Below are 17707 nucleotides of genomic sequence, written 5' to 3' on the forward strand. Positions count from 1 at the left end.
TACACGTAAGTACAGTATGTAGGATAAACAGAATACTACATGGCTTGCTGTATCGTACCAGATTTACACGAGTTGTTTTTTTAAATATTGAACTGCGAGCGAAAGCGAGCTGTTCACTATTTGAAAAAGCAACGAGTGTAAATCTGGTATGATACAGCAAGCCATGTAGTATTCTGTTTATCCTACATACTGTACTTACGTGTATTTTACTGAAAATGTCCTGCAGTCGAGGCAGCTAAATTGAAGACGCTTGTTTTGGAACCTCGATCTCTTCTAAAGCCTCGTGCAATCTATTACGTCAAAGCAAAGAAACGTCACTCTGAAAGTGTGGCTTGACGTGTTAGTTCTAAAGATTCATCGAGGGTAATTAGCGAGCGCAATTTTTGTTTCTGTAATGACGTTTGTCTCAGTGACTTTGGCATCATAAGCAGTGGAAAAACAGGTCCTTGCCAGACTTGCTTGACATGACCTCATTTACATGATATACACACGTGTGATTTGAACGATTATTATCTCACGGGTGTCTCTCTCACGTATGTAGGATAAACCTTGTTTTGCATGTTCTTTTGATTTTCCTCTTGTACATTCCCATGCACAGAGCTGAGTCACTTTGAGGTGGTGGTGCGGGGGGTGTCCATGTTGTAATGTCTATTATCATGTCTATCATCATGTCTATCATCATGTCTATCATTATGTCTATCATTATGTCTATCATTATGTCTAACATCATGTCTATCATTATGTCTATCATCATGTCTATCATCATGTCTATCATCATGTCTATCATCATGTCTATCATTATGTCTATCATTATGTCTAACATCATGTCTAACATCATGTCTATCATCATGTCTATCATTATGTCTATAATCATGTCTATAATCATGTCTATCATTATGTCTATCATCATGTCTATCATCATGTCTATCATTATGTCTATCATCATGTCTATCATTATGTCTATCATTATGTCTATCATTATGTCTAACATCATGTCTATCATTATGTCTATCATTATGTCTATCATTATGTCTATAATCATGTCTATCATTATGTCTATCATTATGTCTATCATCATGTCTATAATCATGTCTATCATTATGTCTATCATCATGTCTATCATTATGTCTAACATCATGTCTATCATCATGTCTATCATCATGTCTATCATTATGTCTATCATCATGTCTATCATTATGTCTAACATCATGTCTATCATTATGTCTATCATCATGTCTATCATCATGTCTATCATTATGTCTATCATCATGTCTATCATCATGTCTATCATCATGTCTATCATTATGTCTATCATCATGTCTATCATTATGTCTATCATCATGTCTATCATCATGTCTATCATTATGTCTATCATCATGTCTATAATCATGTCTATCATTATGTCTAACATCATGTCTATCATCATGTCTATCATCATGTCTATCATCATGTCTATCATCATGTCTATCATTATGTCTATCATTATGTCTAACATCATGTCTATCATTATGTCTATCATCATGTCTATCATCATGTCTATCATTATGTCTATCATTATGTCTAACATCATGTCTATCATTATGTCTATCATTATGTCTAACATCATGTCTATCATTATGTCTATCATCATGTCTATCATTATGTCTATCATCATGTCTATCATCATGTCTATCATTATGTCTATCATTATGTCTAACATCATGTCTATCATTATGTCTATCATTATGTCTAACATCATGTCTATCATCATGTCTATCATTATGTCTAACATCATGTCTATCATTATGTCTATCATCATGTCTATCATTATGTCTAACATCATGTCTATCATTATGTCTATCATCATGTCTATCATCATGTCTATCATCATGTCTATCATTATGTCTATCATTATGTCTAACATCATGTCTATAATCATGTCTATCCACAGAGCTGAGTCACTTTGAGGTGGTGGTGCGGGGGGTGTCCATGTTGTAATGTCTATCATCATGTCTATCATCATGTCTATCATCATGTCTTCGGTGTCCGAACCCTCCCCCCGTGTACACTACATTGGGTGTGCACGTTAAAGATCCCACGATTGACAAAAGGGTCTTTCCTGGCAAAATTGCTTAGGCACAGTTAATAATTGTCTACCTATACCCGTGTGACTTGGAATAATAGGCCGTGAAAGGTAAATATGCGCCGAAATGGCTGCAATCTACTGGCCGTATAAAATTTCATCTCACACGGCATCACTGCAGAGCGCTTGGAACTGTACCCACGGAATATGCGCGATATAAGCCTCATTGATTGATTGATTGATTGATTGATGTCTATCATTATGTCTAACATCATGTCTATCATCATGTCTATCCACAGAGCTGAGTCACTTTGAGGTGGTGGTGCGGGAGGTGTCCGCGGTGGGGGGCGGGCCAGCCATGGCGCTGGCAACCTGCAGCCCCCTCCTGCCGGCCTCCCCCTGCCCCCTGCTCAACGACTTCATCCGATTCTTCCCTGACGGCACCAGTGAGTTGTGTTTGGTGTCTGTTTCACAGTGTTAATTGGATTAACAGTAGGTTGGTGTCTGTTCCACAGTGTTAATTGGATTAACAGTAGGTTGGTGTCTGTTTCACAGTGTTAATTGGATTAACAGTAGGTTGGTGTCTGTTTCACAGTGTTAATTGGATTAACAGTAGGTTGGTGTCTGTTTCACAGTGTTAATTGGATTAACAGTAGGTTGGTGTCTGTTTCACAGTGTTAATTGGATTAACAGTAGGTTGGTGTCTGTTTCACAGTGTTAATTGGATTAACAGTAGGGGTTGTACTTGTTGCAAGACGTGAGGGGTGGCACAGAGTTCTGTCCCCTCATCCATTGATTTCCTAATGTTAGTCAAAGTTTAAACAAAATTCTAGTTGTGTCATTTTATTTGCTTCAAATGTATGAGCTTATAAAGTGGTATTAGACCTTGAAACCTTAGAACTTTTTTTTTAACAAGAGAGACAATCACAGTGGGATTGTCTTGTCAAAGGGAACTACAGAATCTCCCCTGTCACTATTTTTTTTTTCTGTCCCAGCTGTTAAACTGAAGGTTGGGCAACGCATGGGCTGGGGCGTTCACTTTCACAAGACAGCGCGCAGTCAGCCGAACTTTGACCCCCGCGCTCAGCAGCTGGTGCTTTGCTACCTGACGATGGACGCCAAGATCTCTCACATCCAGGTGATGCTGCAACCAGTTGGGGGCTTCTTCCCCGTCGTCATGCTCAACCAGGGGGGTCAGTGTCTTACCTGTGTCTTGTCTTACCTGTGTCTTGTCTTACCTGTGTCTTGTCTTACCTGTGTGTTGTCTTACCTGTGTCTTGTCTTACCTGTGTCTTGTCTTACCTGTGTGTTGTCTTACCTGTGTCTTGTCTTACCTGTGTGTTGTCTTACCTGTGTCTTGTCTTACCTGTGTCTTGTCTTACCTGTGTCTTGTCTTGTGTGTTGTCTTACCTGTGTATTGTCTTACCTGTGTGTTGTCTTACCTGTGTCTTGTCTTACCTGTGTCTTGTCTTACCTGTGTGTTGTCTTACCTGTGTCTTGTCTTACCTGTGTGTTGTCTTGTCTTGTGTGTTGTCTTACCTGTGTCTTGTCTTACCTGTGTCTTGTCTTACCTGTGTGTTGTCTTACCTGTGTGTTGTCTTACCTGTGTGTTGTCTTACCTGTGTGTTGTCTTACCTGTGTCTTGTCTTACCTGTGTGTTGTCTTACCTGTGTCTTGTCTTACCTGTGTGTTGTCTTACCTGTGTCTTGTCTTACCTGTGTCTTGTCTTACCTGTGTCTTGTCTTGTGTGTTGTCTTACCTGTGTATTGTCTTACCTGTGTCTTGTCTTACCTGTGTCTTGTCTTACCTGTGTCTTGTCTTACCTGTGTCTTGTCTTACCTGTGTCTTGTCTTACCTGTGTCTTGTCTTGTCTTGTGTGTTGTCTTACCTGTGTCTTGTCTTACCTGTGTCTTGTCTTACCTGTGTATTGTCTTACCTGTGTCTTGTCTTACCTGTGTCTTGTCTTACCTGTGTGTTGTCTTACCTGTGTGTTGTCTTACCTGTGTCTTGTCTTACCTGTGTCTTGTCTTACCTGTGTGTTGTCTTACCTGTGTGTTGTCTTACCTGTGTCTTGTCTTACCTGTGTCTTGTCTTGTGTGTTGTCTTACCTGTGTCTTGTCTTACCTGTGTGTTGTCTTACCTGTGTCTTGTCTTACCTGTGTCTTGTCTTACCTGTGTGTTGTCTTACCTGTGTCTTGTCTTACCTGTGTGTTGTCTTGTCTTGTGTGTTGTCTTACCTGTGTCTTGTCTTACCTGTGTCTTGTCTTACCTGTGTGTTGTCTTACCTGTGTGTTGTCTTACCTGTGTGTTGTCTTACCTGTGTGTTGTCTTACCTGTGTCTTGTCTTACCTGTGTGTTGTCTTACCTGTGTCTTGTCTTACCTGTGTCTTGTCTTACCTGTGTGTTGTCTTACCTGTGTCTTGTCTTACCTGTGTCTTGTCTTACCTGTGTCTTGTCTTACCTGTGTGTTGTCTTGTCTTGTGTGTTGTCTTACCTGTGTCTTGTCTTACCTGTGTCTTGTCTTACCTGTGTGTTGTCTTACCTGTGTGTTGTCTTACCTGTGTCTTGTCTTACCTGTGTGTTGTCTTACCTGTGTGTTGTCTTACCTGTGTCTTGTCTTACCTGTGTGTTGTCTTACCTGTGTCTTGTCTTACCTGTGTCTTGTCTTACCTGTGTGTTGTCTTACCTGTGTCTTGTCTTACCTGTGTCTTGTCTTACCTGTGTGTTGTCTTACCTGTGTCTTGTCTTACCTGTGTCTTGTCTTACCTGTGTCTTGTCTTACCTGTGTCTTGTCTTACCTGTGTGTTGTCTTACCTGTGTCTTGTCTTACCTGTGTCTTGTCTTACCTGTGTGTTGTCTTACCTGTGTCTTGTCTTACCTGTGTGTTGTCTTGTGTGTTGTCTTACCTGTGTCTTGTCTTGTGTGTTGTCTTACCTGTGTCTTGTCTTACCTGTGTGTTGTCTTACCTGTGTCTTGTCTTACCTGTGTGTTGTCTTACCTGTGTGTTGTCTTACCTGTGTCTTGTCTTACCTGTGTGTTGTCTTACCTGTGTCTTGTCTTACCTGTGTGTTGTCTTACCTGTGTGTTGTCTTACCTGTGTCTTACCTGTGTGTTGTCTTACCTGTGTCTTGTCTTACCTGTGTCTTGTCTTACCTGTGTGTTGTCTTACCTGTGTCTTGTCTTACCTGTGTGTTGTCTTACCTGTGTGTTGTCTTACCTGTGTGTTGTCTTACCTGTGTGTTGTCTTACCTGTGTCTTGTCTTACCTGTGTCTTGTCTTACCTGTGTCTTGTCTTGTGTGTTGTCTTACCTGTGTGTTGTCTTACCTGTGTATTGTCTTACCTGTGTGTTGTCTTACCTGTGTGTTGTCTTACCTGTGTGTTGTCTTACCTGTGTGTTGTCTTACCTGTGTGTTGTCTTACCTGTGTGTTGTCTTACCTGTGTGTTGTCTTACCTGTGTGTTGTCTTACCTGTGTGTTGTCTTACCTGTGTGTTGTCTTACCTGTGTCTTACCTGTGTGTTGTCTTACCTGTGTCTTGTCTTACCTGTGTCTTGTCTTACCTGTGTGTTGTCTTACCTGTGTCTTGTCTTACCTGTGTGTTGTCTTACCTGTGTGTTGTCTTACCTGTGTGTTGTCTTACCTGTGTATTGTCTTACCTGTGTCTTGTCTTACCTGTGTCTTGTCTTACCTGTGTCTTGTCTTGTGTGTTGTCTTACCTGTGTATTGTCTTACCTGTGTCTTGTCTTACCTGTGTGTTGTCTTACCTGTGTCTTGTCTTACCTGTGTCTTGTCTTACCTGTGTGTTGTCTTACCTGTGTCTTACCTGTGTGTTGTCTTACCTGTGTCTTGTCTTACCTGTGTCTTGTCTTACCTGTGTGTTGTCTTACCTGTGTCTTGTCTTACCTGTGTGTTGTCTTACCTGTGTGTTGTCTTACCTGTGTCTTGTCTTACCTGTGTGTTGTCTTACCTGTGTGTTGTCTTACCTGTGTGTTGTCTTACCTGTGTCTTGTCTTGTGTGTTGTCTTACCTGTGTGTTGTCTTACCTGTGTGTTGTCTTACCTGTGTCTTGTCTTACCTGTGTGTTGTCTTACCTGTGTCTTGTCTTACCTGTGTGTTGTCTTACCTGTGTCTTGTCTTACCTGTGTCTTGTCTTACCTGTGTCTTGTCTTACCTGTGTCTTGTCTTACCTGTGTGTTGTCTTACCTGTGTCTTGTCTTACCTGTGTGTTGTCTTACCTGTGTCTTGTCTTACCTGTGTCTTGTCTTACCTGTGTGTTGTCTTACCTGTGTGTTGTCTTACCTGTGTCTTGTCTTACCTGTGTCTTGTCTTACCTGTGTCTTGTCTTGTGTGTTGTCTTACCTGTGTGTTGTCTTACCTGTGTATTGTCTTACCTGTGTCTTGTCTTACCTGTGTCTTGTCTTACCTGTGTCTTGTCTTACCTGTGTCTTGTCTTACCTGTGTCTTGTCTTACCTGTGTCTTGTCTTACCTGTGTGTTGTCTTACCTGTGTCTTGTCTTACCTGTGTGTTGTCTTACCTGTGTCTTGTCTTACCTGTGTGTTGTCTTACCTGTGTCTTGTCTTACCTGTGTATTGTCTTGTGTGTTGTCTTACCTGTGTCTTGTCTTGTGTGTTGTCTTACCTGTGTGTTGTCTTACCTGTGTGTTGTCTTACCTGTGTCTTGTCTTACCTGTGTCTTGTCTTACCTGTGTGTTGTCTTACCTGTGTCTTGTCTTGTGTGTTGTCTTACCTGTGTCTTGTCTTGTGTGTTGTCTTACCTGTGTCTTGTCTTACCTGTGTATTGTCTTACCTGTGTCTTGTCTTACCTGTGTGTTGTCTTGTGTGTTGTCTTACCTGTGTGTTGTCTTACCTGTGTCTTGTCTTACCTGTGTCTTGTCTTACCTGTGTGTTGTCTTACCTGTGTCTTGTCTTACCTGTGTGTTGTCTTACCTGTGTCTTGTCTTACCTGTGTCTTGTCTTACCTGTGTATTGTCTTACCTGTGTGTTGTCTTACCTGTGTGTTGTCTTACCTGTGTCTTGTCTTACCTGTGTATTGTCTTACCTGTGTGTTGTCTTACCTGTGTCTTGTCTTACCTGTGTGTTGTCTTGTCTTGTGTGTTGTCTTACCTGTGTCTTGTCTTACCTGTGTCTTGTCTTACCTGTGTATTGTCTTACCTGTGTCTTGTCTTACCTGTGTCTTGTCTTACCTGTGTGTTGTCTTACCTGTGTGTTGTCTTACCTGTGTCTTGTCTTACCTGTGTCTTGTCTTACCTGTGTGTTGTCTTACCTGTGTGTTGTCTTACCTGTGTCTTGTCTTACCTGTGTCTTGTCTTGTGTGTTGTCTTACCTGTGTCTTGTCTTACCTGTGTGTTGTCTTACCTGTGTCTTGTCTTACCTGTGTCTTGTCTTACCTGTGTGTTGTCTTACCTGTGTCTTGTCTTACCTGTGTGTTGTCTTGTCTTGTGTGTTGTCTTACCTGTGTCTTGTCTTACCTGTGTCTTGTCTTACCTGTGTATTGTCTTACCTGTGTCTTGTCTTACCTGTGTGTTGTCTTGTCTTGTGTGTTGTCTTACCTGTGTGTTGTCTTACCTGTGTGTTGTCTTACCTGTGTGTTGTCTTACCTGTGTCTTGTCTTACCTGTGTGTTGTCTTACCTGTGTCTTGTCTTACCTGTGTCTTGTCTTACCTGTGTGTTGTCTTACCTGTGTCTTGTCTTACCTGTGTATTGTCTTAACTGTGTGTTGTCTTACCTGTGTCTTGTCTTACCTGTGTCTTGTCTTACCTGTGTCTTGTCTTACCTGTGTCTTGTCTTACCTGTGTGTTGTCTTACCTGTGTCTTGTCTTACCTGTGTGTTGTCTTGTGTGTTGTCTTACCTGTGTCTTGTCTTGTGTGTTGTCTTACCTGTGTCTTGTCTTACCTGTGTGTTGTCTTACCTGTGTCTTGTCTTACCTGTGTGTTGTCTTACCTGTGTGTTGTCTTACCTGTGTCTTGTCTTACCTGTGTGTTGTCTTACCTGTGTCTTGTCTTACCTGTGTGTTGTCTTACCTGTGTATTGTCTTACCTGTGTGTTGTCTTACCTGTGTGTTGTCTTACCTGTGTCTTGTCTTACCTGTGTCTTGTCTTACCTGTGTCTTGTCTTACCTGTGTGTTGTCTTACCTGTGTCTTGTCTTACCTGTGTGTTGTCTTACCTGTGTCTTGTCTTACCTGTGTGTTGTCTTACCTGTGTGTTGTCTTACCTGTGTGTTGTCTTACCTGTGTCTTGTCTTACCTGTGTGTTGTCTTACCTGTGTGTTGTCTTACCTGTGTGTTGTCTTACCTGTGTCTTGTCTTACCTGTGTGTTGTCTTACCTGTGTATTGTCTTGTGTGTTGTCTTACCTGTGTCTTGTCTTACCTGTGTATTGTCTTACCTGTGTCTTGTCTTACCTGTGTGTTGTCTTGTGTGTTGTCTTACCTGTGTGTTGTCTTACCTGTGTCTTGTCTTACCTGTGTGTTGTCTTACCTGTGTGTTGTCTTACCTGTGTGTTGTCTTGTGTGTTGTCTTACCTGTGTGTTGTCTTACCTGTGTCTTGTCTTACCTGTGTGTTGTCTTACCTGTGTCTTGTCTTACCTGTGTCTTGTCTTACCTGTGTATTGTCTTACCTGTGTGTTGTCTTGTGTGTTGTCTTACCTGTGTGTTGTCTTACCTGTGTCTTGTCTTACCTGTGTATTGTCTTACCTGTGTGTTGTCTTACCTGTGTATTGTCTTACCTGTGTATTGTCTTACCTGTGTCTTGTCTTACCTGTGTATTGTCTTACCTGTGTGTTGTCTTACCTGTGTGTTGTCTTACCTGTGTGTTGTCTTACCTGTGTGTTGTCTTACCTGTGTCTTGTCTTACCTGTGTCTTGTCTTACCTGTGTGTTGTCTTGTGTGTTGTCTTACCTGTGTCTTGTCTTACCTGTGTGTTGTCTTACCTGTGTGTTGTCTTACCTGTGTCTTGTCTTACCTGTGTCTTGTCTTACCTGTGTCTTGTCTTACCTGTGTGTTGTCTTACCTGTGTGTTGTCTTACCTGTGTGTTGTCTTACCTGTGTCTTGTCTTACCTGTGTCTTGTCTTACCTGTGTGTTGTCTTACCTGTGTCTTGTCTTACCTGTGTCTTGTCTTACCTGTGTCTTGTCTTACCTGTGTCTTGTCTTACCTGTGTCTTGTCTTACCTGTGTATTGTCTTGTGTGTTGTCTTACCTGTGTCTTGTCTTACCTGTGTGTTGTCTTACCTGTGTCTTGTCTTGTGTGTTGTCTTACCTGTGTCTTGTCTTACCTGTGTCTTGTCTTACCTGTGTGTTGTCTTACCTCATGCTCAACCAGAAGGGTCAGTCAGTCTTGCTGACTCATCACTTTCTGCATCATTCCAGTCTACCTCTTGTCACAATATCCCTGGTTGCTGTGTCCTTTTCTCTCTGATGTAAACATAAGACTTTACTGACTGCAGTTGCTTCCCTTTGACCATTAGCACGATACAGGACACTGTCTTCATGCTTTTATCGTTCAGAGGCGACTGAGTAAGACTTGTTTGTAAATTTGAACTATGCCCCCTTATCTCCCCCTCCCACCCCCCTCCAAACCTCCCCCCCTGTCCCCAACCTATCCCCCCTGTCCCCAACCTATCCCACTAGTTTTATGCTGCTCTGCCCCCACCCCCATCCCCTATTCATTCTGACCTTTTACCCATACACCCCAAACTCAACCTTCCCATCACTTCACCAAACCCTCCATCTGTAGAGTGCAGTGCTGAAATACTTGCACAATTGACTTGTGTGTTGGGGTGTTAAATGAAAAAACCCTGAAAGAGTGAGGCCTGCTGTTGGGTGGTGTAGGTGTTAAATGAAAAAACCCTGAAAGAGTGAGGCCTGCTGTTGGGTGGTGTAGGTGTTAAATGAAGAAACCCTGAAAGAGTGAGGCCTGCTGTTGGGTAGGTGTTAAATGAAAAAACCCTGAAAGAGTGAGGCCTGCTGTTGGGTGGTGTAGGTGTTAAATGAAGAAACCCTGAAAGAGTGAGGCCTGCTGTTGGGTGGTGTAGGTGTTAAATGAAGAAACCCTGAAAGAGTGAGGCCTGCTGTTGGGTGGTGTAGGTGTTAAATGAAGAAACCCTGAAAGAGTGAGGCCTGCTGTTGGGTGGTGTAGGTGTTAAATGAAGAAACCCTGAAAGAGTGAGGCCTGCTGTTGGGTGGTGCAGGTGAAGGAGCATTGTATTGTGTATCTCATGGACGTGTGTGTGTGCAGCAACCAAGGTGACAGTGGACATGGAAACCAACCCTCAGCCCAAAGGAATGGTCAGCTTTCTCGACAGCCATTTTGAAAAAGTCTTTGACAAGAATGTTGATCTCATCAAGGAATTCATGCTGGCCAAAAGTAAGTTCAGTTTCATTGTTTTGCTTTCTTTCTTTTTTTACTTGACTTTTCTTTCTACGCCCCACATCAGAGTGATGTAAAATGCTGAGTTCAGTTTCATTTTTATAATATTGAAGTAGTATACCTCTTGAAAGTTGGATCAAAATAAGACTTTCTTGTATAAAGCTTATGGGTGGTGGAACATGTGTAAATCTGTATTTGTTATAACAGTTCACTCAATCCAACACAAATGAAACACATGTATCTATGTATGTTGTTATAACAGTTCACTCAATCCAACACAAATGAAACACATCTATGTATGTTGTTATAACAGTTCACTCAATCCAACACAAATGAAACACATCTATGTGTGTTGTTATAACAGTTCACTCAATCCAACACAAATGAAACACATCTATGTATGTTGTTATAACAGTTCACTCAATCCAACACAAATGAAACACAGTATGTTGTTATAACAGTTCACTCAATCCAACACAAATGAAACACATCTATGTGTGTTGTTATAACAGTTCACTCAATCCAACACAAATGAAACACATCTATGTATGTTGTTATAACAGTTCACTCAATCCAACACAAATGAAACACATCTATGTATGTTGTTATAACAGTTCACTCAATCCAACACAAATGAAACACAACAGTTCACTCAATCCAACACAAATGAAACACATCTATGTGTGTTGTTATAACAGTTCACTCAATCCAACACAAATGAAACACATCTATGCATGTGTGCAAGCACCTGTGTAGTGATTTATAAATTCAGCTTGGGAATGTTTAATTCTTGTGTTTATTTTGCCTCCAGGGATGGACCGGGGCATGTTTCGGTGCTCAGAGGGGGTTGAAGTGTTTGTGACTTGGGGATGTTTAATTCTTGTGTTTATTTTGCCTCCAGGGATGGACCGGGGCATGTTTCGGTGCTCAGAGGGGGTTGAAGTGTTTGTGACTTGGGGATGTTTAATTCTTGTGTTTATTTTGCCTCCAGGGATGGACCGGGGCATGTTTCGGTGCTCAGAGGGAGTTGAAGTGTTTGTGACTTGGGGATGCCATTATTTGTGTTTATTTTGCCGCCAGGTGTGGACCGGAGCATGTTTCGGTGTTCAGAGGGGGTCGAAGTGTCCATGACGGGGTCACACTGCCGCGTTCGTCTTCCCGCCTCCGTCAAGGGCATTCACACGCTGCAGTTCTTATCTCCCCTGACACAGAAACACCCTTACTTCCTCTGTTTTATACGTAAACTTTGTAAGTGGTTTTGTGTGTAAAGAGTTTGTTTCTTACTTTCTTCATGTAGTTGTGTTCACTTTAAAGAGTTGTCTCCCCTGTTTCAGTCTCTGACTGACAGTCGTTTTCTTTTGGCTTCTGTGTGTGTGTGTGTGTGTGTGTGTGTGTGTGTGTGTGTGTGTGTGTGTGTGTGTGTGTGTACTTACGCGGGTGTGTGTTTGTGCATGCGTGCGTGTGTGTATTTTACAGAGTAAATGTGTGACTTGCAGAACGGATTCAGTACATGTGTGACTTGCAGAACGGATTCAGTACATGTGTGACTTGCAGAACGGATTCAGTACATGTGTGACTTGCAGAACGGATTCAGTACATGTGTGACTTGCAGAACGGATTCAGTACATGTGTGACTTGCAGAACGGATTCAGTACATGTGTGACTTGCAGAACGGATTCAGTACATGTGTGACTTGCAGAACGGATTCAGTACATGTGTGACTTGCAGAACGGATTCAGTACATGTGTGACTTGCAGAACGGATTCAGTACATGTGTGACTTGCAGAACGGATTCAGTACATGTGTGACTTGCAGAACGGATTCAGTACATGTGTGACTTGCAGAACGGATTCAGTACATGTGTGACTTGCAGAACGGATTCAGTACATGTGTGACTTGCAGAACGGATTCAGTACATGTGTGACTTGCAGAACGGATTCAGTACACAGACCTGTTTACCCTTACGATTTTGGCGTAATTTATTACGATTTTCTGCAAAAAATACGCCATTCCGCTATCCGTGTCAAGACTACGATTTTTATAAATAAAAAAAAGTTTAAAAAAAATAAAATAAAACAAATATTTTTTTTGCTTTGTTAATTCACATGTTTGGCAATGTTTTTTTCAATGGCAAAATGGGGTGAAAAAGCACAGGACTGACCAGAGATCATGTCTGTCTGATGAGACGCTGGAGAGCCTTATTCTAGTGGTGAAGTCTCGCCCTCACTCATTCGGCAAGCGCAAGGACAGTAGAGAAGCGCTTGACACACTGAAAAAGGCCTACTACGAGCAAAAGAAAAAGAATCAGTGATGCATGTGCTTTTGATGTGATCTTCTTTGAAATTATGATGACTACAAAAACTGACTGATGTGTTTTGTTTGTAAATGATGGATATATGTGCATGATTGCGTTTCGCAGACACAGTTGTCATGTGCCGCGGCGTTGTAATTGGCGACGAATGCTGGATGATTACAGGCAAATCCAGCTAACTCACAAACGGTTAAGTCAAAAATTCGCTTAGCACACAAAGAAATTCTGGTCCGGAATTATCCCTCTTTATCTATGTGTACAAAGTACCCTGAGCTCGAAATGGGATTTCTCTTACGTAAGTCGAAAGACGGATAGCACACAACAGAAAGTCAGTCCCAAAGACAAAGTTTACTCTATATTTACTACAGCAACTCGAAACACGAAACTTGGCGTCTCACACTAGCGCATTGTGTAACCTTATTCCCTTCTTCTCTACACGGACGCCACACCGACTGGTCAGTCGGCACGCAATAGGGGCGAGGAGTTTGGATGGGGGGAGGGGGCGAGGAGTAAGGAGGGGGCGAGGAGTAAGGAGAATTATCCAACTCCAAGAAAACATTCTGAAAAAGGTGGGGAAGTGGTGACAAGGCAGTGAACGCACTCACCATGCACTGACATCATACGAAAGCAGCCACACAAACACAGCACAGAGGCAGAGGCAGGTGTGCATATGCTTTGTGAGAATAAGCGTTGAAAACCAGTTTGAATAAAAAACAAAAACAGCAGATAGAGCCGCATGTCATAATCATTCTTCTTGTCTGGCTTTATTGACTGCATGCCGATCTTGTGGCAGTGACTTTTCACTCTTCAGTCGGACTGTACACAAACCGCTCTCACTCTCCCTCACTGACTACCCTAAGCCCTGACAACTGATCCTTGGAAATTGTTTGGAAGAGTACACCTCTCTATTTCTCTCCAATGCTCTTCCTGCTGACTTCAGTGACACCGGACACCCCACTGAGTTTAGCCAGCTCCCCCCCCCCCTCTCTCTCTCTCTCTCTCCCCCCAGCCATGTACTGTTTGGTGCTGTGGCCAGAGAGGTGTCACCGGCTAATTGAGGCCAGCTGCACTGTTCACTCAGAGCAAAACTAGTTGACTGTGTCTAACTTTTGACAAAGCAACACAACTGAAAGGGTTCACAGATTAGGTAACCGACTCACTGGTCAAGGCTGCAGGGAAACAAGAGTATCTTGTCAATGAAAGAGGTTACACACAGATACGCGATGCTGAGAACGGTGGCCGATTTTTCACTCTCTTTCTCGGAGGGCCTTCATCATTGCAGGGACTGCTGTAAAGAAATGCTTGCTCCGAAACTAACTCTTTTTGCATTGAAACATGAACCAGAACTGGTGGACACCATCGACAATGTCAAACATGAAATCGAAGCAGTTTGCTTGAGGAAACGGTCGTCAGCAACTCAAACTTCTCTGTTTTCTTTTTTAAAGAAAATCTGAGGTGACTTTCTTTGTGGCCCCGCCCCCCCCCCCCCCCCTCCATAAGGACCGATTTTTGTCAACATTTTCAAGGTCGCTAGAGAGGGGTTCCACTGTACTATGACCAAGTCGAAATTTCGGATAGGACACAATAACAATTCGGTCCCTTCAATTTCGTCTTATCCGGATTTGCCTGTACTATTTTTGTGCCAGGATTACTATTTTTGGGGCTGAGCATTACTCCAAAACACTTATGGGGGTAAACAGGTCTGAGTACATGTGTGACTTGCAGAACGGATTCAGTACATGTGTGACTTGCAGAACGGATTCAGTACATGTGTGACTTGCAGAACGGATTCAGTACATGTGTGACTTGCAGAACGGATTCAGTACATGTGTGACTTGCAGAACGGATTCAGTACATGTGTGACTTGCAGAACGGATTCAGTACATGTGTGACTTGCAGAACGGATTCAGTACATGTGTGACTTGCAGAACGGATTCAGTACATGTGTGACTTGCAGAACGGATTCAGTACATGTGTGACTTGCAGAACGGATTCAGTACATGTGTGACTTGCAGAACGGATTCAGTACATGTGTGACTTGCAGAACGGATTCAGTACATGTGTGACTTGCAGAACGGATTCAGTACATGTGTGACTTGCAGAACGGATTCAGTACATGTGTGACTTGCAGAACGGATTCAGTACACGTGAGTCTCCAGTGCTTCTCTGCCTGCTTGTGTGTGGCAGATCATGTATTGAATGAATGACGATCATTACCTTTTTCTATTAACTGTTGTGATTGTCCATTCTTTATGAGATTTTGTCACAAGATGTAGCCCATTCATAGCCCAAGTCATATTTAAAGCGTATATATGTTCAAACAGTTTCACCACAGATGTTGTCACTGTGTGCAGATGAAGATTCCACTATCAGTGTGGGGGTTGCGGGGCACGACCTGCCTACAAACCAACACCCGGGGAAGTTTCGACCCTCCGTGGGCTGGCACTCTCGGCAGGGCAGACTGCTGCGCAACGACCGATCTGACGGCAACCTGGCTGGTCATCGCTTTAGTAGAGGTCGGTTCTTGTCAGTTGCTATGGCAGCATTATTGAGTTGTTCTCTTTGTGATAATGGCGCAGTGGTAGTTGTTGCAGTTGCTATGGCAGCATTATTGAGTAGTTCTCTTTGTGATAATGGCACAGTGGTAGTTGTTGCAGTTGTTACGGCAGCATTATATTGAGTAGTTCTCTTTGTGATAATGGCGCGGTGGTAGTTGTTGCAGTTGTTACGGCAGCGTTATTGAGTAGTTCTCTTTGTGATGATAGCGCGGTGGTAGTTGTATCAGTTGTTATGGCAGCATTATTGAGTAGTTCTCTTTGTGATAATGGCCCAGTGGTAGTTGTATCAGTTGTTATGGCAGCGTTATTGAGTAGTTCTCTTTGTGATGATGGCGCGGTGGTAGTTGTATCAGTTGTTATGGCAGCATTATTGAGTAGTTCTCTTTGTGATAATGGCGCGGTGGTAGTTGTATCAGTTGTTATGGCAGCATTATTGAGTAGTTCTCTTTGTGATGATGGCGCAGTGGTAGTTGTATCAGTTGTTATGGCAGCATTATTGAGTAGTTCTCTTTGTGATAATGGCGCAGTGGTAGTTGTATCAGTTGTTATGGCAGCATTATTGAGTAGTTCTCTTTGTGATGATGGCGCGGTGGTAGTTGTATCAGTTGTTACGGCAGCGTTATTGAGTAGTTCTCTTTGTGATGATGGCCCAGTGGTAGTTGTATCAGTAATTGTTACGGCAGCACGGAGCAGTTGTCTCCCTTCATCCAGTGGATGATATTTGGGCTGTGGATGTTGGACAGCTGTTTGTGGCAAGATATGACTACTGTCGCATCATGAATCGCTCTTGTAATCTTTATATTAGTCAAGCAATCTTTATATTAGTCAAGCAATTTGAATATAAAGCTGTTTGTGGCAAGATGTGACTACTGTCGCATCATGAATCGCTCTGAATTGTAATCTTTATATTAGTCAAGCAATTTGAATATAAAGCTGTTAGTTTAGCCTTACCTCGATCCCTTCCCATTTACTGCTTTCAGGTCCAAAGGAATACTCTGGCTTTAAGTTACAGTTTGTTACAATCTTTTTCGTCCAAAAGGATAAGACTCAAATTGTTTAGCCTTGTGCATGTTTTAAAGATAACCCTGTGTATGTTTTAAAGATAACCTTGTGCATGTTTTTAAGATAACCCTGTGTATGTTTTAAAGATAACCCTGTGTATGTTTTAAAGATAACCCTGTGTATGTTTTAAAGATAACGCTGTGTATGTTTTAAAGATAACGCTGTGTATGTTTTAAAGATAACCCTGTGTATGTTTTAAAGATAACCCTGTGTATGTTTTAAAGATAACCCTGTGTATGTTTTAAAGATAACGCTGTGTATGTTTTAAAGACAACCTTGTGCATGTTTTAAAGATAACCTTGTATATGTTTTAAAGATAACCTTGTGTATGTTTTAAAGATAACCTTGTGCATGTTTTAACGATAACCTTGTATATGTTTTAAAGATAACCTTGTGCATGTTTTAACGATAACCTTGTATATGTTTTAAAGATAACCTTGTGCATGTTTTAAAGATAACCCTGTGTATGTTTTAAAGATAACCCTGTGTATGTTTTAAAGATAACCCTGTGTATGTTTTAAAGACAACCCTGTGTATGTTTTAAAGACAACCCTGTGTATGTTTTAAAGACAACCCTGTGTATGTTTTAAAGACAACCCTGTGTATGTTTTAAAGATAACCCTGTGTATGTTTTAAAGATAACCCTGTGTATGTTTTAAAGACAACCCTGTGTATGTTTTAAAGACAACCCTGTGTATGTTTTAAAGATAACCTTGTATATGTTTTAAAGATAACCTTGTGCATGTTTTAAAGACAACCCTGTGTATGTTTTAAAGACAACCCTGTGTATGTTTTAAAGATAACCTTGTATATGTATTAAAGATAACCTTGTGTATGTTTTAAAGATAACCCTGTGTATGTTTTAAAGACAACCCTGTGTATGTTTTAAAGATAACCCTGTGTATGTTTTAAAGATAACCTTGTGCATGTTTTAAAGATAACCTTGTGCATATTTTTAAGATAACCCTGTGTATGTTTTAAAGATAACCTTGTGCATGTTTTAAAGATAACCCTGTGTATGTTTTAAAGATAACCCTGTATATGTTTTAAAGATAACCTTGTATATGTTTTAAAGATAACCTTGTGCATGTTTTAAAGATAACCCTGTGTATGTTTTAAAGATAACCTTGTATATGTTTTAAAGATAACCTTGTGCATGTTTTAAAGATAACCCTGTGTATGTTTTAAAGATAACCTTGTGCATGTTTTAAAGATAACCCTGTGCATGTTTTAAAGATAATAATAATAATAATAATAATAATAATAATAATAATAACGAGCATTTATAAAGCGCCTTATCAGAAGTTCAAAGCGCGTGACAACAAT

General features: G+C 41.5%; 1 protein-coding gene across 2 annotated transcripts in view; it reads left to right on the forward strand.

Moving 5' to 3' along the window:
* LOC138963306 (uncharacterized) overlaps nt 1-17707 on the forward strand; it is a 50396-nt gene that overhangs the window by 8363 nt on the left and 24326 nt on the right. For both annotated transcript variants that reach the window (XM_070335369.1, XM_070335368.1), the window contains exons 7-11: nt 2362-2508; nt 3058-3255; nt 10319-10447; nt 11531-11698; nt 15116-15277. In XM_070335369.1, coding sequence (XP_070191470.1) covers nt 2362-2508; nt 3058-3255; nt 10319-10447; nt 11531-11698; nt 15116-15277 — 804 coding nt within the window. The remainder of the gene's footprint in view (nt 1-2361; nt 2509-3057; nt 3256-10318; nt 10448-11530; nt 11699-15115; nt 15278-17707) is intronic.

The sequence above is a fragment of the Littorina saxatilis genome, linkage group LG3, assembly GCF_037325665.1.
Source record: "Littorina saxatilis isolate snail1 linkage group LG3, US_GU_Lsax_2.0, whole genome shotgun sequence".
NCBI classification, from domain to species: Eukaryota; Metazoa; Mollusca; class Gastropoda; order Littorinimorpha; family Littorinidae; genus Littorina; species Littorina saxatilis.